Source organism: Anguilla anguilla, chromosome 1 (assembly GCF_013347855.1).
Source record: "Anguilla anguilla isolate fAngAng1 chromosome 1, fAngAng1.pri, whole genome shotgun sequence".
Classification (NCBI taxonomy): Eukaryota; Metazoa; Chordata; class Actinopteri; order Anguilliformes; family Anguillidae; genus Anguilla; species Anguilla anguilla.
Window position 1 is genome coordinate 226,453 of NC_049201.1, and position 20,946 is coordinate 247,398.

The 20,946-nt window shown below is 47.6% G+C and overlaps 2 protein-coding genes across 12 annotated transcripts in view; one reads left to right on the top strand and one right to left on the bottom strand.

Moving 5' to 3' along the window:
* l3mbtl1b (L3MBTL histone methyl-lysine binding protein 1b) overlaps window positions 1-20,946 on the top strand; it is a 32,737-nt gene that overhangs the window by 536 nt on the left and 11,255 nt on the right. The window contains exons 1-15 of one of the 11 annotated variants that reach the window (XM_035435763.1): window positions 8,122-8,272; window positions 8,766-8,925; window positions 10,936-11,068; window positions 11,273-11,447; window positions 12,929-13,032; window positions 13,078-13,310; window positions 13,752-13,899; window positions 14,263-14,314; window positions 15,697-15,791; window positions 16,750-16,854; window positions 17,215-17,350; window positions 19,283-19,374; window positions 19,884-20,035; window positions 20,489-20,565; window positions 20,748-20,833. In XM_035435763.1, the coding sequence (XP_035291654.1) occupies window positions 10,958-11,068; window positions 11,273-11,447; window positions 12,929-13,032; window positions 13,078-13,310; window positions 13,752-13,899; window positions 14,263-14,314; window positions 15,697-15,791; window positions 16,750-16,854; window positions 17,215-17,350; window positions 19,283-19,374; window positions 19,884-20,035; window positions 20,489-20,565; window positions 20,748-20,833 (1,566 nt within the window). In that variant the 5' untranslated portion in view covers window positions 8,122-8,272; window positions 8,766-8,925; window positions 10,936-10,957. Of the gene's footprint in view, window positions 1-8,121; window positions 8,273-8,608; window positions 8,926-8,982; window positions 9,082-9,303; window positions 9,388-9,578; window positions 9,719-10,572; window positions 10,813-10,935; window positions 11,069-11,272; window positions 11,448-12,928; window positions 13,311-13,751; window positions 13,900-14,262; window positions 14,315-15,696; window positions 15,792-16,749; window positions 16,855-17,214; window positions 17,351-19,282; window positions 19,375-19,883; window positions 20,036-20,488; window positions 20,566-20,747; window positions 20,834-20,946 lie in introns of those variants that run through there. The other 10 variants (XM_035435832.1, XM_035435754.1, XM_035435814.1 and 7 more) reach the window with 10 other exon arrangements.
* On the bottom strand, window positions 831-5,169 carry LOC118237300 (transmembrane protein 244-like). Its single transcript, XM_035435864.1, has 6 exons — window positions 5,004-5,169; window positions 4,384-4,469; window positions 2,756-2,829; window positions 2,487-2,612; window positions 2,303-2,347; window positions 831-2,090 (listed from the first exon to the last, which is right to left on the bottom strand). The coding sequence occupies exons 1-6, from the start codon at window positions 5,034-5,036 to the stop codon at window positions 1,996-1,998; spliced, it is 459 nt and encodes a 152-aa protein (XP_035291755.1). The 5' UTR covers window positions 5,037-5,169; the 3' UTR covers window positions 831-1,995.

Consider the following 20,946-nt stretch of genomic DNA (forward strand, 5'->3'; position numbering starts at 1 on the left):
CCAAACTCGGTCCTTGCTGGTTTTCGTTCCAACAACAATTGCAATCCCAGAATTTTTTACAAGCTTGTAATTTTTCTTGATTAGGTGATTTTTATGTTTAGAGGGATTATTTACCCTCTTAAACCACATTATGCCATACATTTCCATGCATGCGATGTTCATATTGTGCTTTATTGCAAACAATTAAATAAAAACAGGTAAAAAAGTTTTTTGATCAGACAAAAGACCGAGGTTAATCAATAGGCTCCTATTTACGTTGTTGAACGCTTGTATAATTTCTTTCCTTAAACTTCTAAACACAATGCAGGTTTGGCTCGTATCATTTGCTTTTTCTTTTAATATTTCATTATTACTGATATTTGTTTGCATGTATAATGTCATATAGGCAAAATCTCCAATTATTCTAGTTATTTTTATTAGGTTTAATAGAGCCTACAAATGGAATCCCAGTTATATTGAAATTAAATATACATGCCTTTATGAGGTAGTCATACCATTGAAAGCAACAATATACAAATGAGTCAATAAATTGTGAAATAATTCAATAATTAAATACATTATGGTTAAATATTATTTCATCATACTCATTTTCACAACATAGTTACATTTTATTTAATTTTCATTTAATAATCAGAGGTATCATTTCAAAACAGCTTTTTCTCCAGATTATTATTTTATAACAGCACTTGTTCCAGAAGTACACTGATAGAATAACAGGGCAAAAAACTTCAGTAAAATGGGACACTAACTTGCTTTGCTTTTGTTCTGAAAAAACAAAACAAAATCAAAACATAAGAGAGAAGGTGCAATGGAAGAACAAAGACATGAAATGCTTTTTAAATCCAAGTTTATCCTTTTTATCCTCTTAAAATACATTATAAACAAAACAAATAATTCAAAGAAACATATAAGAATACATTTGTGGCTGTATATTTATGTACATGAACATACACACACATAAACATTTACTGTAAAGGTGCAACAGTTAAAATTATGTTCTCTACTGTAAAACACCACCTGTTACTGTAAAACATTGCCTGCTACTGTAAAACACTGCATGGTACTGAAAATCCTGTCATGGTTTAAGAGATTGTGAGCAGACCTGTGTCCTACAAATGAAATCAGGTATCACTTCTGCTCTTAATACTGAAAACACAGTACACACCTGCATCAGCCTGCTTTTAAAACAAAGCCATTGTTTTAACAGACTATTACCATTATATAGAAACGAGTGTCTTGCCCATTATTATGCAAATAAACATCATGTGTTAACAAACCTGTTTGCATCTTCTGGTTAAATACATTCCACTGAAAGATACTGCCAGTCTGCTCCAATATCATTATTAATTGTTAACGTTAATTTATTAACTGTTGCCCCATGGATGGAGGAAGCCATTGATCTCATTTCTGATGTAGGAAACTCTGAAAGATCACTTTAAGGGAAAAAGTCACAGCAACAGCACTGCGGACCTCAGGCAGGAAATGACCAAAAATGGCAAAACTGCCTGCAGCCTAACAGGACTAGTGCCATGGTTACTAGCAAGAGGAGGCTGCTCTGGATTGTCCTCAGAGCTGAGTGTCAGTAGCTCTGGTTAGAGGGGTACGGCCGTGTCAGTAGCTCTGGTTAGAGGGGTACGGCCGTGTCAGTAGCTCTGGTTAGAGGGGTACGGCCGTGTCAGTAGCTCTGGTTAGAGGGGTACGGCCGTGTCAGTAGCTCTGGTTAGAGGGGTACGGCCGTGTCAGTAGCTCTGGTTAGAGGGGTACGGCCGTGTCAGTAGCTCTGGTTAGAGGGGTATGGCTGTGTCAGTAGCTCTGGTTAGAGGGGTACAGCCGTGTCAGTAGCTCTGGTTAGAGGGGTACGGCCGTGTCAGTAGCTCTGGTTAGAGGGGTACGGCCATGTCAGTAGCTCTGGTTAGAGGGGTATGGCTGTGTCAGTAGCTCTGGTTAGAGGGGTATGGCTGTGTCAGTAGCTCTGGTTAGAGGGGTACGGCCGTGTCAGTAGCTCTGGTAGGCGGGGTAACTGGGGTCACTTTGACAGGCGAAGTGTGCGATTAGCTGCCCGTTGCATATCATCAGGAACAAGCCGCTACCTGCAGACGAGAGACACCTGTGTGAGACTGGCGCACTCTGCTTGAGTTACACACACCTGTACACTCAGGCGTGTCACACGTGCACTGAACCAGAGTGACTTACACCTCAGAGCACCTAACATCTAACAAGGCCAGAAAACCTGTGCTAGAGGTTAGAGGAGTTGGTAATACACACAAGGTGAAGAAGAAGAGTCAAATCTCTTTATACTCACCCAGAGCCAACCACCACTGCCACATCATAGGAAACTCCTGCATGACTGAGAGAGAGGAGCACACGTTCACTCACACTGACAGAACACAAGCATGTCTGAATTCTCCTGATTAAATTTGGATTACTGCGACTGTGACTCACCTGTGCAAGTGATTAGTACGTGGAGCAGGGTAACTGTGACTCACCTGTGCAGGTGATCAGTACGTGGAGCAGGGTGACTGTGAGGGCGTAGTCCCAAACCCATCTCTGCACAACCGCAGCAAACAGCAGCCCACTGCAGAAGAAGGTCAACTCCATAGAGAGGAGGTTCACTGAGAAACACAGAGATCAATGTGTGGGAGTGTAACAGTGTGGAGGTGTAACAGTGTAACTTTGTGAGTGTGACAGTGGGAGTGCAGCAGTGTTGAAGTGTAGCAGTGTGGAGGTGTAACAGTGCGGGGGGGTGCAGCATTACCCAAGTACTTTGCGCTGGATTCTGTGGGTTCTGTCCTGAAGTCAAAAGGGATTAGTCCATCAAAGTGCTGGAGCCTGTGGGGAACACATGTGCATGACTGCGTTTCTACATTAAATAAGCACAGGAAAAATGTGTCTTTGTGTGTGTGTGTGTGTGTGTGTTGTGGCAGCTATGCCAAAATGAGGTGACATGTTTAGGACCATGAGCGTTTCCTTTCTTTCTCCACACTTTCCTCTTTCCGTCATTTTGGTGCAGGTTAATACTCAGTTTGTCCACAAGACTTTGTTTCAGAATTCTACAGTTTTTTATGTACTTTTTTAGCAAGCTAACCTGGTCGTTCTGTTCTTCAAGCTTATCAGTGGTTTGATCTTACGGTGAACCCTCTGGTTATGCTGGTGTAGTCTTCTCTTTATGTTAGTCTTTGAAACATCTATGGCTAGATGTTCTTGATCCGTTTGACGGTTGAAAATGAGTTTTTCTTCACAATATAAAGTATTCTTTGTGTCACCCACAACAGTGGTCTTCTGTGGTCTACCAGGTTGTTTTCTATTGCTGAATGTGCTCTTGCTTCTCAGCAATGTAGCAAACAGTTGATTTTAACACACCCCGTGCTCTGCAGAGGGAAACCTCCTCTGCTCAGCTGACTGCTGTCTGTATCCCACCACAGACCAGCCAATCGCTGGCCTTAGAGGAACTTCACAATGCTATTAGCAGGCAGGAGAACTCAAAGGACACCTCAGTCCTGGTAGGAGATTTTAATCATAGTCATTTTATTAAAGTGGTGATGCTGAAACATTACGCGCACACTGTGTGAGCAGAGGTGATGAGACTCTTGATCATTGCTGCTCTATCATCAAAGGAGTTGACAGATCGATACCACATCCTCACTTTGGGAAGTTTGGCCATTCTTCTGCGCTCCTACTACTTGACTATAAACAGGAAATTAAGCCCATAGTGAGGACAGTAAGTTCAGTGTTGGTCTGAGGAAAGTGAAATCCCACTCCAGGGCTGTTTAGAATCAACTGGCTGGGTAGATTGGCAACTGTCTTGTATTTTCCACATTTGTAAATGATCTTGCTCCCTGTGGAGTGATAAGACTTCATATTCTTTTGGAAATGGCTTTATAATCCTTCCCAGACTGATGAGCAGCAATAATAGTTTATCTGAGAACATAACGGATATCTTTTGTCTTTGGAACCTGATTCTCATAACCTTCTAAATTGATATGGAAACAGTAAGAGCGCACTTAGATTTTTTAGACATGGGTTCTGCATGTTGGCTTATTTTTGGCTGAATAAATAATGACAAAGTAAAATGTGTGTATTATGAAACACATGAGGTTGGATTCATCTACTGTAAGGACAGTAGATTTATATGCTGTATATATAATCACAGGTAGTGGTGGAAAAACCTGAATAAATGACACATAGCAAATTGAATCAAGTGATTGTAGTGGAGACAGTGTTGCAGCTGATTGTAGAGAACAGAGTGTTGTGGCTGATTGTAGTGCAGACAGTGTTGCAGCTGATGGGAGTGTGGAATTCTGGATTCATAAGGAACAGAGGGAGATTGGAGGAGCAGGTAACAGAGCTTTCTCCACACCTGTACCTGAAAGAAACTCTTCTTACCTGAACGCTCCAAAACACACGCTGGCAATCATGTAGTACAGGGTGTAGAAAATGACCAAACAAAGACCCAAACGGAGTAGGACGGTCTGAAAATAAACATACAGGACCCATTGTACCATTGGTCCTACTAATTCAAGTGGTATTTAAAAACACAATACACAGTGTGACCACATGTAATGTAGCAATGAATCATTATTAAAACCTAACAAGCACAATAAGCCCATATATATACAGAGATGGTCAAATCCTGGAATCATTTCAAAGAAGAAAGCTTACTACACAGTGAGCGTATACCTGTTGCATTTACAGACAGGTTGTGGTACAATCAGCCGTTTTTAGCATTCAATGAATGGAGGAAGGCAGGTGCTTGAGGACCAAAAGCAATAAAGACAATGCCTTTATGCAGCGTGGAAATGAAATCCATGGTTACAATTAAACACGAAATGTTGTAGAAAATAACCTACTAATGCCATAATGTGAAGATGAGCTTAGCGCCTATCGTTTATTATTGCTAATAGCAAACTAATAATATCCCTCCGTAAGAGGACCAACAAATGCGTGTTGTATAAAACGGATTGGCGAGCACGCATTTAACGTCGGTCACGAGCACAAACACTCACCTTCGAGTCTGCCACTTTCACTTTGAACGCCATTTCACCTGCTGCTCCGTCGGTATATTATGCCGAGTAGTTAATGTGTACGTGAGGTGCTATGTTTTCAAATAAATAATACGCCTTGCTGGAATGATGCATCGAGCCTCTATCGCCCTCTTGTGTTGCAAAAGCGAAATACAAGCATTACCTTTCAAGAAGACCTCTGCCAATAGCGTTTCACTCAAATTCAAAAGCGGCATGAGAGTAGCTTTGATAAAATAGTGTGTCGTTATCATGAGCCAACAAAAGCAGGGCTCTATCGTATTATTTGGGGTTTTATTTGTTTTATTCGACTCGAGTTTGCACACTTTACTCTGCTTCCACTCACTGCACATCCCTCACATCCACTGCAGTGGGAGCAGAGGCACCTGCACAGCGCTTCCTTTACAGTTCTGGTCATGTGTTGTGGGCTTTTGGTTGGATGAGACCACTCAGCATAAGAGCATCAAATTAATGATTAAATGTAATAAATCATACTGCTACAGTCAGACTCATGAGGGCCAAATTCGTTTAAAGAGTTTTGAACGCTCAGACTGCCCAGGTGAAGTCCAGTAACACACACACAGACTGCCCAGGTGAGGCCCAGTAACACACACACACAGACTGCCCAGGTGAGGCCCAGTAACACACAGACTGCCCAGGTGAGACCCAGTAGCACACACACACAGACTTCCCAGGTGAGACCCAGTAACACACAGACCACCCAGGTGAGTCCCAGTAACACACACACACAGACTGCCCAGGTGAGGCCCAGTAACACACACACACAGACTGCCCAGGTGAGACCCAGTAACACACACACACAGACTGACCAGGTGAGGCCCAGCAACACACACACAGACTTCCCAGGTGAGGCCCAGTAATACACACACACAGACTGCCCAGGTGAAGTCCAGTAACACACAGACTGCCCAGGTGAGACCCAGTAACACACAGACTGCCCAGGTGAAGTCCAGTAGCACACACACAGACTGTCCAGATGAGACCCAGTAACACACAGACTGCCCAGGTGAGACCCAGTAACACACAGACTGCCCAGGTGAAGTCCAGTAGCACACACACAGACTTCCCAGGTGAGACCCAGTAACACACAGACTGCCCAGGTGAGACCCAGTAGCACACACACAGAGACTTCCCAGGTGAGACCCAGTAACACACAGACCGCCCAGGTGAGACCCAGTAACACACACACACACAGACTTCCCAGGTGAGACCCAGTAACACACACACACAGACTGACCAGGTGAGGCCCAGCAACAAACACACAGACTGCCAAGGTGAGGCCCAGTAACACACACACACAGACTGCCCAGGTGAGACCCAGTAACACACAGACTGCCCAGGTGAAGTCCAGTAGCACACACACAGACTACCCAGGTGAGACCCAGTAACACACAGACTGCCCAGGTGAGACCCAGTAACACACAGACTGCCCAGGTGAGACTCAGTAACACACAGACTTCCCAGGTGAAGTCCAGTAGCACACACACAGACTTCCCAGGTGAGACCCAGTAACACACAGACTTCCCAGGTGAAGTCCAGTAGCACACACACAGACTGCCCAGGTGAGATCCAGTAACACACAGACTGCCCAGGTGAGACCCAGTAACACACAGACTGACCAGGTGAAGTCCAGTAGCACACACACAGACTGCCCAGGTGAGATCCAGTAACACACAGACTGCCCAGGTGAGACCCAGTAACACACAGACTGACCAGGTGAAGCCCAGTAACACACACACAGACTAAAGTTGGTTTAGACTGTGTTGTACTCACTAAGTTTCAGTGACCAAACTGACCAATCAGAGCTCTTTGTGGGAGCCAGGTTATCTTCATAAACAGTGCATATGGGTCAAACATTTCCCAAATACTGTTTATAAAACAATGTATGAACAAGATGCATTTCAAGATAGATTCCATATTAAAATGTGAATAGCTATCACTTACTGTTATGCCACTAATGTGAGACACGCTGACTCTACAAACTGAGATTTTTTCCTTCTACATCAAAGGGCTGCATTTGGCCCCCAGGGTCCAGCTGAAGAGCCCTGGCCTGGTCTAAATCAAAGCATTCATCTCACGCTTTTTTTACCGCATTTCCTAACTGTTCCCTGGAGAGCCTCCCTGTTCAATGTACAGGGACCATCCCCATCTGCTCATATACTTCTAATCTGTTTCTGATTAACAATTACAGTTTGTTATCTTGGTATATTGCTGGTTTTGGTTCGAACATGTTTAACAAAATGCAATAATCATTACTTTTCATTATCGTGGCAAATTGTGCTGGAGGAGTTTTTTGAAATAAGGAAATAGTTCAAGAAGATGTTAAGAGACTACATTATTTACAATACTATTCTTAACACATCAGATATAATATCAAATGCATCGCATATATAAAAGATGACCCCGGAATTTTGTAATTTTGGTAAAAACTGTGATTTGTCATTTTAATTGATACAGAAATGTTTTATTAGGTATGTTGCATGCTGTTCCATACCTGCAGCATCACTCACTTAGTAGGAGATGGTTAATTTATTACCTGAAAACTGACCATTTTCAAGCTAACTGTAGCGATGATTACTGTGAGGCCGAACCGGGTATTCCATTTCCAATATGACGATACTTTCCTCTTACTTTAACCATGTTGAGGAACCAGGACAATTAACTGATTAAAGGGCGGCTCGACTTTGCAGATGGTCTTGGGTCGCTACAATAGCCTTGGTTTGTTTGAAAGAATCGCTCATTTATGAAGAAACGAGTATTTTTGGCGATTGTATCTGGAGTTGCTCCTCTTATTAATGTAACCCTCCGTGCTCTGTTAGGCTACTGGAGCGACGAGCCATGCGGATAAATATTAAATAAGATCCGTTAACTGGGTACAGGCTAATTTGTCGTGGATGTGTGACGTTTATGATTGACTTTATAATGTATGCTCTGATTATGCTGCCATTTGACCATACAATGAAAGTTAGCGTGCAACAAAATATAGGAATCTATATAGCGGCGCCATTACTAGATGTTGCTCACGTTATAAGCACGCGACGTGCGTCAGCCCTGTGGCTTAGGCATGAGTGTCGTCTCAAAGCAGCAGTTCACCAGCACGCGGACTGTGCTTTCTATGTTTTTGTAATAATCAATACGCACATGCACCGGATGATAACATCTCTATCAGTTTAGTCTCACCGTAGCCAACAGCCGTTTTTGCGTGCAAAGCACACAAAACGTCAGATCATCAGGTAGATCATATACTAAAATGTGTTCTGAATAGTATAATGTATTTGGGCTACTCATAGGCTAAAGTGAATTACACGTGCTGTAAATCAGTGAAATTCAGCCTCTTGCCTTCAGTTAGCCTAGCTTGTTGCTTTCTCTAGAGATAAACTATATCGTATCGGTAATGTGTTATTATAGAATGTGCTATGTTTTGTATTTAGTCATCGCCTTGATGCGTATGACTTCAACATCACGTATTTTGATCGGAGACCCTCCTGTGTTCTCTGGTTAAGGCACAATGCAGTTTATCCGTATGTATCTGATACAATTAGAATTGCGCGCGCCGGCTGCACGGACGCGTCTTTTTATGGAGGAAAAAAATCTCTGCGTCACCAGTGAAGTAGGCTACGTATCGGGTCCATTATTTCTTAAATAAAAACATTGTTTATTCCAGGAGATACAGAAGTTTATGTACTCGAACTTGCCAACAGTTTAACCATTTCACTACCCTCCCAGATGCGTATTAGGGGCAAAGCGCTCGTGTTGCTTTTCCTAGTTGCCATCAGCAGTTGTGCTGAAGTTTGTCTTGAGCTGAAGTTGCAGGAGAACATACATCCAGCGCATGCGCGATAAACGCACATCAGCTCCAAATAAGAGTTCGCTAAAGAGAAACGAGGTGAGTTCCATACATTTCAAATAATATCTACTTAATAATGCAGTTAATGACGCGAACAACCGCAGCTGTCAACAGGGCAGTTTTTGTTTTACAATTTGCACCGACTTTAGTTCTTCTCGCTATGAGATGCAACACTACATAATTTAAATTACAAAGGCAAGTTTGCATAGAAGAAATTAAAAGCAAAGCAATTCTATATGTGCAGCTAGCTAACGTTACTCATAACGTATAATTACGATGTGTGTTAATTTAATGATTTCTGTTATTGTGCGGTGCACTTAAATATTTTCCTGTTTCGCAAAAAGTGGAAACTTTGTCTTGTATGGATTATGATTACTTCTAGCTAGGTAGCTATGATTGCTCGGTAGCCAGTAAGCTAGCGCTAGCTAGTCATTTGAACTGCTCTAGCAAGCAAGCAAGCTACTTAGCTGTCGAGCTAGCCAGCATACATTCCGTGACAAGGTAAAGTAAGGAAGAAACTAATGGCGAAAAAAACCCTCAGAATTACAAGATAGCATAGTTCACTTTTGGGTTGTTGTGTCAAATAATAGCCACACTTTGTTTATTTAAATTAACCACTATTATTATTTACATAGTTTTAACGTGTTGGGGGCCTCTTCCTCTCCTCCGCCATTTTGTATCAGGCAAATGCTAATAATGGGCGCTTGTACATTACACTTATTTATGATAGGAATAAATTCTGAAAAAAAACTTGAAAACGCAAGCAAACGCATTTGATGCGTCTCGTTTTGTTTGTAAGTCCTAATACGTCTCCAGTGCGTCGCGAAACAAGGTAAACATATTTTTAAGTTATCGTAAGGCCAAGAACGAAACGGTAATGTTATCATTAAAAGATAAAATTTAAGTTTGAAGTTACACAACAGAAAACAACCTTAAATGATGCATTGTTAAATTGTCTTCCGTTCCTAACTGTTTATTAGCAACCAAACAACCGAAAACATTAAATATTGTGAAAACAAGTGAAAGCTACACTTGTCCTTCTAATTTGTGTTTGTCTCTCAGTTTGTGACTTGTACTCGTAAACATATTCATTGGGTAACATATCCATGGCTGTTTTGGCGTTTATTTAGGATTGTGTTGTGCTTAAATAGTAAATATTGCATGTTTTTGTTCCTTATTCGAACAGCATACAGTAACTCGCACTGTAGTCGCCCTCTAACGGGGGTGATGGGAATGACAGGTCTGGTTGCTCCCTCAAACTTTTCTCAGGTATTTTCTATCTAGAAGAATGTCAGGCAGCAATGTCGTAAGAAATTGGTTATACGCACTTTAATCGATAGGCTATCCACACACCGAACGATGATTTTTATGTTTGGTTTCCTTGAAGAGTTTCGGTTATTATGCTGTTAAATTACCCTGCATTGCGTCGGTTGAGTTTATTTATTTATTTTCTTTCCGTTCCGTAAGCACAAGTGCCCTCTGTACTTTTTACCAAACGACAGAAACTCCATGTCGGGTAGCCAACGTTAGTTTGTAAAGTTTTAACGTTTCGTTGAAGTTCACTGACATTGACAGCGAGGTGAAGGTGACAGATGTGCAGGGCTATTCAGAAGCGAGCTGTCTGGCGAGTTTACTAGTTTTTATACAGCGTCAAGACATGCTTAAGGTTGCGGTCGTTACGTTTTAAATGACCTGGTTACCGAGTTTCTTTAATTGTACGCGAAGCCCTGTAGGAAAAGTTCAAGATAGTGTGTTTATTTCTGTTGTGGTATAGTAGGTTATCTTTTTTGAGTTTGGGGTGTGTACATTTAATTGGTCTATACCTTTGGTAAGTGATCAATGCCTTTTTCACATTGTTTTGAAAAATCCGATAGGGTGCCTCCAGTCAGTGTTTACGGCAGGCACGAGCTGAAGTTTGATCTGCAGGTACTGCTGTTAGGCGCTGTACGTTAGCGACGTTACACATTAGCTTGTATTTGAACGCGACCGTGCTGCCCTGCTGGCCTGGCTGGGCACTAACGGCGGGGGTGTCTTCTTCCTCTCCCGCAGGTGGTAAGGAGAGCAGGGCGAGATGGCTGACACCCCCCCCACCGATGCCCCCTCCTCTGGGGGAGACTTTGACATGATGGACGCACTGGACTGGAAGGATGGGATTGCATCTCTCCCTGGCAGTGACATCAGGGTGTGGATCTAACACTTTGTGTGGAATTCTTTCATGTATTTTGAAAATAATAATAAAGCATTTTTATCGTTCTCACAACAAACTATGTCTTTGCTGAAACCTATGAGCTCCTGTGACCAACTATGACACTAGCTTGTGTGTGTGAGTGTGTGTGTCGGGAGTTGACTGTAACTAAGGGGGTGTAATGTTTCCTGTTGGCTGTAGTTCCGTATGACTGAGTTTGGGACTCTGGAGATTGTCACAGAGGTGGAGGCTGATGCTTCTCTGCCCAGCACTGAGATCCTGACCCCACAGAACCAGGACCCCTGCGCGTCACACAGCCCCACCCCTCCCCCGGAGACCGTGGACCCTGGCCTGTCACAGGCCTCCGGGCCTGAAGGTAGAGTGGCGACGGGGCTTTAAGGCCTGTGCGTTTACTCATGAGCAAAGTGCAGTGCAGCCGGAGGGGGGGTGGGGGGTGTGTGAGGGGGTGGGGGATGTGCATGGCGTGGGTGGGGTGTGTGTGTGTGAGGGGGTGTGTATGGGGGGGTGGTGGGGTGGGTGGGGTGTGTGGGTGGTGGGGGGGGTGGGTGGGGTGTGTGGGTGGTGGGGGGTGTGGGTGGGGTGTGTTGGGGGTGGGGTGTGTGGGGGGTGGGATGTGTGTGTGAGGGGGTGGGGGTGTGTGTGGGGGGTGTGTATGGGTGGGTGGAGAGTGTGTGGGGAAGTGGGATGTTTGTGTGGGTTGAGGGGTGTGTTTGGGGGGTGGAGTGTGGGAGGGTCGGGGGTGTGTATGGGGGGTTGGTTGGTGGGGTGTGGGTGGGTGGGCGTGTGTGTGGGGGGGGTGGGGTGTGTGTGGGGGCTGTGTGTGGTGAGTGGTGAGTGTGTGCGGGGGGGTGGGGGATGTGTGTGAGGGGGTGTGGGGTGTGTGGGGGGGTGTGTGTGGGGCGTGTGTGTGAGGGGGGTGGTGAGTGTGTAGGGGGGGAGCTAGCCAGAGAGGTTTTATTGAATATGATCCTGTTATTGGACAGCGCACCTGCACCATAGCCTTTGTAACCGTGTGTGTAAAATATGTTACACATTCCCATGCTGAGAAACTCTTTTCTGCTGGAAATGCTTTTTGCTGTGTAGGTCATGTGTAGTGGTTGTTTCTAAGCATGATGGTTGTGCAGTTGTGTGTGATTGTTGTTTTTCAGTCTGACAGTTATGTAATTATTGTGTGCAGTGGTTGTGTGTGTGTGACCGTGGCGTTGTGTGTGTGACCGTGGCGGTTGTGTGTGTGATCGTGGCGGTTGTGTGTGTGACCGTGGTGTTGTGTGTGTGACCGTGGCGGTTGTGTGTGTGACCGTGGCGTTGTGTGTGTGACCGCGGTGGTTGTGTGTGTGACCGTGGCGTTGTGTGTGTGACCGTGGTGGTTGTGTGTGTAATCGTGGCGGTTGTGTGTGTGACCGTGGCGGTTGTGTGTGTGACTGTGGCGGTTGTGTGTGTAATCGTGGTGGTTGTGTGTGTGACCGTGGCGTTGTGTGTGTAATCGTGGTGGTTGTGTGTGTGACCGTGGCGTTGTGTGTGTGACCGTGGCGTTGTGTGTGTGACCGTGGCGGTTGTGTGTGTGACCGTGGTGGTTGTGTGTGTAATCGTGGTGGTTGTGTGTGTGACCGTGGCGTTGTGTGTGTAATCGTGGTGGTTGTGTGTGTGACCGTGGCGTTGTGTGTGTGACCGTGGCGTTGTGTGTGTGACCGTGGCGGTTGTGTGTGTGACCGTGGCGTTGTGTGTGTGACCGTGTCGGTTGTGTGTGTAATCGTGGCGGTTGTGTGTGACCGTGGCGTTGTGTGTGTGACCGTGGCGGTTGTGTGTGTAATCGTGGCGGTTGTTTGGCTCTTGCAGACGGCCCCCTGACGCCGGTGCCGGAGCTGGAGCCTCAGTGCTCTGTGGCCCTGGAGGAGGCCCCCAGTGTGGAGGTGCTCAGTGTGGAGGCCCCCAGTGTGGAGGTGCTCAGTGTGGAGGCCCCCAGTGTGGAGGTGCTCAGTGTGGAGGCCCCCAGTGTGGAGGCCCCCAGTGTGGAGGTGCTCAGTGTGGAGGCCCCCAGTGTGGAGGCCCCCAGTGTGGAGGTGCTCAGTGTGGAGGCCCCCAGTGTGGAGGTGCTCAGTGTGGAGGCCCCCAGTGTGGAGGTGCTCAGCTGTGGCTCCTGTGGGCTTCCCGGCTCCCAGGAGGCTTTCCTGCTGGGCAAGTTCTGCAGCCCTGCCTGCGTGCAGCCTACCAGTGGCAGGTACGCCTCTTTCCATCCCTCTCTCTCCCTTTCCATCCCTCTCTTTCTCTTTCATCCCTCTTTCTCCCTTTACATCCCTCTCTCTCCCTTTCCCTCCCTCTCTCTTCCTTTCCATCCCTCTCTCTGCCTTTTCATCCCTCATTCCCCTGTGTACACTAAGGTGGATAATGTGTAGACCCTATGCGTAATTTATGGGAATATATGTATTCTATGGTAAGGATTGCATCTTGTGGGAAGGTATATATTCTATGGTATGGTGTGTATCTTATGGGAGGGTGTATATTCTTTAGTAAGCTGTGTATCTTATGGGAGGGCCTATATTCTATGGTAAGGTGTGTATTTAATGGGGGTGTATATTCTATGGTAAGCTGTGTATCTTATGGTAAGGTGTATATTCTATGGTATGGTGTGTATGTTATGGGGGGTGATGTGTTTCTGAAGGTCCACCCCAGGGGATCAGAGAGAGAGGGGCAGGGCAACCCCCGTCCCAGCTGCAGAGGGTGACAGGTTGGGCAAACGCGTGAGGAAGAAGAGGAAGTTGTACATGGACTCTGCTGACGACGATGATGAAAATGTTGAGGAGGAAGAGGTGACTCGATTCTGCTCGTAGCATAGCCCAGTTTTAGTAGCAGAGTGAACTCCAGAGTTGAACTAATATTATGGATTTTAATATCAACAAAAGTCTTAAGAAAATGTGTGTGCAAAGAATAGCATTTGCAGATAATTTTTTTCACCTGTTCAGAACAATCTGCTTTTATACTGAAAGAGTTGGCTTGTAAGAAAGGGCATTGGCAGCTAATTATGATGAGTGTTCAAATGTAATGAAGTAATTCAATGAACCATAATAGTACTGAAAAAGTGTTAAATAACATATATGCTTTGCTTATTCATTTAGTATGCAAAGTTCTGTTATTGAAGAAAAATATTCATTTTATTCTGTTTATTACTGAAGGAAAAAGCAAAAGTATGCAAAGGGAGGAGAGCAGCGAAACTGGCCCGGCTGGGTGAGTCACATCTGCGTTATGCTGTATTGTATTACATTACATTATTACATTACATTACTACATTACATTACGCTACATTACATTACTACATTACATTACACTGCATTATATTACATTACTACGTTACATTACACTGCATTACGTTACATTACTGCATTACGTTACACTGCATTACATTACTGCATTACATTACATTACACTGCATTACATTACATTACTGCATTACATTACACTGCATTACATTACATTACTACATTACGTTACATTACTGCATTACGTTACACTACATTACATTACTACATTACGTTACATTACTGCATTACATTACACTGCATTACATTACATTGGTCGGCCGAGTTATGAAGTTACACCATTTCTGCTCAAATTTATCAAGGCTCTGCGTAATGTAGAGGGTATTGTGTACAAGTTCGTATTTATATACACAGAGGCACACACACGCATTCCTATGGCTACGCACACCTACAGGCCTCACACACACCTTCACCTATACTCACACCTACAGGCCATACACACACCTTCAACTATACACACACACACCTTCACCTATACACACACCTACAGGCCATACACACACCTTCAACTATACACACACCTACTGGCCTCACACACACACACACCTTCATCTGTACACACACCTACAGGCCATACACACACCTTCAACTATACACACACCTACAGGCCATACATACACACCTTCAACTATACACACACCTACAGGCCATACACACACACCTTCACCTATACACACACCTACAGGACTCACACACACACACCTTCATCTGTACACACACCTACAGGCCATACACACACACCTTCAACTATACACACACCTACAGGCCATACAAACACACCTTCACCTATACACACACCTACAGGCCATAAACACACACCTTCTCCTATACACACACCTTCACCTATACACACACCTACAGGCCTTACACACACACACACCATCACCTATACACACACCTACAGGCCATACACACACACCTTCACCTATACACACACCTACAGGCCATACACACACACCTATACTTTTCACACACCTACAGGCCTCACACACACCTTCACCTATACACACACCTACAGGCCTCACACACACACACCTTCACCTATACACACACCTACAAGCCATACACACGCACCTTCACCTATACACACACCTACACTTTACTTCACTCTAGTGTGTTTCTTTTGCATCTCTGCACCTTGAACAAATGCATTGGTTGTACGTCGCTCTGGATAAGAGCGTCTGCTAAATGCCTGTAATGTAATGTAATGTAATACAGGCCTCACACACACTCGTAAAAAGCTCTGTATGCACATGAACGCAGGCTGACCTTTGACCTGTTTTCTTGCAGTGACAGCTCCACCCCCCAAGAAAAAGGCATGGAGTTGGGCAACTTACCTGGAGGAGGAGAGGGCCATCGCTGCACCTGTCAAGCTCTTCAGAGAGGTCAGCCTCCCCTGGATCAGCCTGTCAGTGATCACGCACATGTTCAGCCAATCAGAGACCTGGGAAAACCCAGAATGAGAGCGAGGCATGGCCAGACTCACTGAACACAAGCACATTGAGTACTGTGGGTGGAGATGGAGGAGTGTGGAGGTGGATGAGTGGAGATGGAGAGATGTGGAGATGGATGAGTGGAGATGGAGAGGTGTGGAGATGGAGGGATGAGGAGGTGGATGAGTGGAGATGGAGAGATGTGGAGATGGATGAGTGGAGATGGAGAGGTGTGGAGATGGAGGCATGTGGAGGTGGATGAGTGGAGATGGAGAGCTGTGGAGATTGAGGGATGAGGATGAGGAGGTGGAGATGGAGGGATGAGGATGTGGAGGTGGATGAGTGGAGATGAAGAGCTGTGGAGATGGAGGGATGAGGAGGGATGAGGATGTGGAGGGAGGTGGAGGGATGAGGATGTGGAGGTGGATGAGTGAAGATGGAGAGCTGTGGAGATGGAGGGATGTGGAGGTGGATGAGTGAAGATGGACAGCTGTGGAGATGGAGGGATGTGGAGGTGGAGGGATAAGAATGTGGAGGTGGATGAGTGGAGCTGGAGAGCTGTGGAGGTGGATGAGTGAAGATGGAGAGCTGTGGAGATGGAGGGATGAGGAGATGGAGGGATGTGGAGGTGGATGAGTGGAGATGGAGGGATGTGGAGATGGAGGGATGAGGATGTGGAGGGAGGTGGAGGGATGTGGAGGTGGATGAGTGAAGATGGACAGCTGTGGAGATGGAGGGATGTGGAGGTGGAGGGATAAGGATGTGGAGGTGGATGAGTGGAGATGGAGAGCTGTGGAGGTGGATGAGTGAAGATGGCGAGCTGTGGAGATGGAGGGATGTGGAGGTGGATGAGTGGAGATGGAGGGATGAGGAGGACTGCTGAGCTGACTGTGCTGCTGGTGTTTTGCAGCACCAGTCCTTCCCGCAGAGCCGGAACAGCTTTAAGGTGGGGATGAAGCTGGAGGGCCTGGACCCCTGTCACCCCTCCCTCTTCTGTGTGCTGAGTGTGGCTGAGGTGAGTCTGGGGGGCGGGGTCAGTCGGGCGGGGGGGCGGGGCCAGTCTAGGCAGGCTGAGCGAGGGTGTGTGCTGTACATAGTGTGTGTAAAGATGGGCTTCATGGTGTTGGGGTTCAGGGCAGGGGGCTCTTAGTCTCTGGAGATGCGGGGGGGTCAGTCGCTGAAGTGTTTACGCTGAGCTGCTGTGACTAGCCGTCTGTCTGTATGGCTGCCATCGCCCCATCTCACCTGTTACACGGGGGGGGGGGATTCTGAGGTCCCTAAGCCCCCTTCCCACCCCTCCCCCTCAGGTACAGGGGTACAGAGTCCGGCTGCACCTAACACCCATCCCGCCCCCCCCCCTCCTCCCCCCCCTCAGGTACAGGGGTACAGAGTGCGGCTGCACTTTGACGGTTACCCCGAGTGCTATGACTTCTGGGTGAACGCAGACTCCTGGGATATGAAGCCGGCGGGGTGGTGCGAGAAGAACGGACACAAGCTGCTGCTGCCCAAGGGTGCGGGGGGGGGGGGGGGCGGGGGGGGGGGGGGGCTGCTGCCCAAGGGTACGGGGGGGGCGCAGGTTAGCGGGTTCTGTGGGTCAGGGTTATATGGGGCCAGGTTAATATGAAAGTAACGTATGTTCTTTTAGAGCTCATTCTGGAGATGATATTTTATTGAGTAAGTAGAGGGAATAGGCTGGGGATAGTCAGATTTTGACTGTTTAATATAATATTAATAAGGAACACCAACTTGCTTTCATGTGTGTTGTGTAAATTAAATCATATTCTGAAGGAATGCTAGAGCAGGTATTCATTTCAGTCCCTCAGGGGCCCTGTATTGATGCCTGCAGTCATTCTCACCTAGGGTGCTGGCTTCAGTACTGGTGTGCAGCTGGGTGTGGCCTGGTTGGTGGTTGGCTGTGGCCTGTTGGTAGTTAGGTGCTCGTTAACTGTGGCCTGGTTGGTGGTTGGGTGGGGCCTGGTTGGTGGTTGGCTGTGGCCTGGTTGGTGGTTGGCTGTGGCCTGGTTGGTGGTTGGTTGTGGCCTGGTTGGTGGTTGGTTGTGGCCTGGTTGGTGGTTGGGTGGGGCCTGGTTGGTGGTTGGGTGGGGCCTGGTTGGTGGTTGGTTGGGGCCTGTTGGTAGTTGGGTGCTCGTTAGCTGTGGCCTGGTTGGTGGTTGGCTGTGGCCTGTTGGTAGTTGGGTGCTCGTTAGCTGTGGCCTGGTTGGTGGTTGGCTGTGGCCTGGTTGGTGGTTGGGTGGGGCCTGGTTGGTAGTTGGCTGTGGCCTGGTTGGTGGTTGGGTGGGGCCTGGTTGGTAGTTGGGTGCTCGTTAGCTGTGGCCTGGTTGGTAGTTGGCTGTGGCCTGGTTGGTGGTTGGCTGTGGCCTGGTTGGTGGTTGGTTGTGGCCTGGTGGGTGGTTGGTTGTGGCCTGGTTGGTGGTTGGGTGGGGCCTGGTTGGTATTTGGCTGTGGCCTGGTTGGTGGTTGGTTGGGGCCTGGTTGGTAGTTGGGTGCTCGTTAGCTGTGGCCTGGTTGGTGGTTGGGTGGGGCCTGGTTGGTGGTTGGGTGGGGCCTGGTTGGTGGTTGGCTGTGGCCTGGTTGGTGGTTGGTTGTGGCCTGGTTGGTGGTTGGGTGGGGGCCTGGTTGGTAGTTGGTGGGGGCCTGGTTGGTAGTTGGCTGTGGCCTGGTTGGTGGTTGGGTGGGGCCTGGTTGGTGGTTAGTTGTGGCCTGGTTGGTAGTTGGCTGTGGCCTGGTTGGTGGTTGGGTGGGGCCTGGTTGGTGGTTGGTTGTGGCCTGGTTGGTGGTTGGTTGTGGCCTGGTGGGTGGTTGGTTGTGGCCTGGTTGGTGGTTGGGTGTGGCCTGGTTGGTGGTTGGTTGTGGCCTGGTTGGTGGTTGGGTGGGGGCCTGGTTGGTAGTTGGTTGTGGCCTGGTTGGTAGTTGGCTGTGGCCTGGTTGGTGGTTGGTTGTGGCCTGGTGGGTGGTTGGTTGTGGCCTGGTTGGTGGTTGGGTGTGGCCTGGTTGGTGGTTGGGTGGGGCCTGGTTGGTGGTTGGGTGGGGCCTGGTTGGTGGTTGGCTGTGGCCTGGTTGGTAGTTGGCTGTGGCCTGGTTGGTGGTTGGGTGGGGGCCTGGTTGGTCATTGGCTCTGGCCTGGTTGGTAGTTGGCTGTGGCCTGGTTGGTGGTTGGGTGGGGCCTGGTTGGTGGTTGCCTGTGGCCTGGTTGATAGTTGGCTATGGCCTGGTTGGTGGTTGGGTGGGGCCTGGTTGGTGGTTGGTTGTGGCCTGGTTGGTAGTTGGCTGTGGCCTGGTTGGTGGTTGGGTGGGGGCCTGGTTGGTCATTGGCTCTGGCCTGGTTGGTAGTTGGCTGCCTGGTTGGTGGTTTGGTGGGGCCTGGTTGGTGGTTGATTGGAAAGTGGTGTATGGCCTGATCATTGCATGTTTACATGTTACAGGCTGCCGGGACGGCGAGTTCAGCTGGAACACGTACGTGAAGAACTGCCGTGGCCAGATCGCCCCCAAACACCTCTTCAAGAGCCTGAACACGGTGAGGGCGGAGCTTCCTGTGGTGGGTGGTGTGTAAGTGTGTAAATGGGCGGTGTGTAAATGAGTGGTGTGTAAGTGTGTAAATGGGTGGTGTGTAAATGGGCAGTGTGTAAATGAGTGGTGTGTAAGTGTGTAAATGGGTGGTATGTAAATGAGTGGTGTGTAAATGAGCTGTGTGTAAATGGGTGGTGTGTAAATGGGCGGTGTGTAAATGGGTGGTGTGTAAGTGTGTAAATGAGTGGTGTGTAAATGGTTGGTGTGTAAATGAGCTGTGTGTAAATGGGTGGTGTGTAAATGAGCTGTGTGTAAATGGGTGGTGTGTAAATGGGCGGTGTGTAAATGGGCGGTGTGTAAATGGGTGGTGTGTAAGTGTGTAAATGAGCTGTGTGTAAATGGGTGGTGTGTAAATGGGCGGTGTGTAAATGGGCGGTGTGTAAATGGGTGGTGTGTAAGTGTGTAAATGAGCTGTGTGTAAATGGGTGGTGTGTGAACGGTCTTTCCCTGCCCCAGTCGGTGACGCCCTCTGGGTTTCGGGTGGGGATGAAGTTGGAAGCGGTGGACAGGAAGAACCCTTCGCTCATCTGCGTGGCGTCCATCGCCGCTGCTGTGGACAGCCGGCTGCTCATCCACTTCGATAACTGGGACGACTCGTACGATTACTGGTGAGTTCACACTCTGGACTGCTGGATGACTCGTACGATTACTGGTGAGTTCACACACTGGACTGCTGGACGACTTGTACGTTTACTGGTGAGTTCACACACTCGACAGCTGGACAACTCACACGAGGACCCGCTGAGAGTTCACACTGGACTGCTGGACGACTCGTACGATTACTGGTGAGTTCACACTCTGGACTGCTGGACGACTTGTACGTTTACTGGTGAGTTCACACACTCGACAGCTGGACAACTCACACGAGGACTGCTGAGAGTTCACACTGGACTGCTGGACGACTCATACGATTACTGGTGAGTTCACACTCTGGACTGCTGGATGACTCGTACGATTACTGGTGAGTTCACACACTCGACAGCTGGACAACTCGCACGAGGACTGCTGAGAGTTCACACACTTGATTACTCCTGATGTGCTTCTGTGTGTTTGTATGGAAGGTGTGATGCCAGCAGCCCTTACATCCATCCTGTGGGGTATTGCGAGGAGGCAGAATTAACCCTCACAACACCGGCTGGTGAGCAGCATTATCAGGCCGTCCATTTTCGTGTGTGTGTATGTGTGTGCGCGTGTGCGTGCGTGTGTGTACGCGTGTGTGTTTGTGTGCACGTGTTTGTGTGTATGTGTGTGCACGTGTGTGTGTAAGGGTTCTATGTAATTTATGCAGGATCCTGGAGTAACACAGCTTGTTTCTGTCAGAGTACAAGCATCCCAAGAGCTTTTCCTGGGAGAAATACCTGGAGGAGACAGGAACACAGGCAGCTCCGGCCAGAGCATTCAAACAGGTGAGAACCCAGCTTACCTGCCATTACCTTAGAAACGCCAATCAAACAGCTGAGAACCCAGCTCACACACTGTTACCTTAGAAACACCAATCAAACAGCTGAGAACCCAGCTC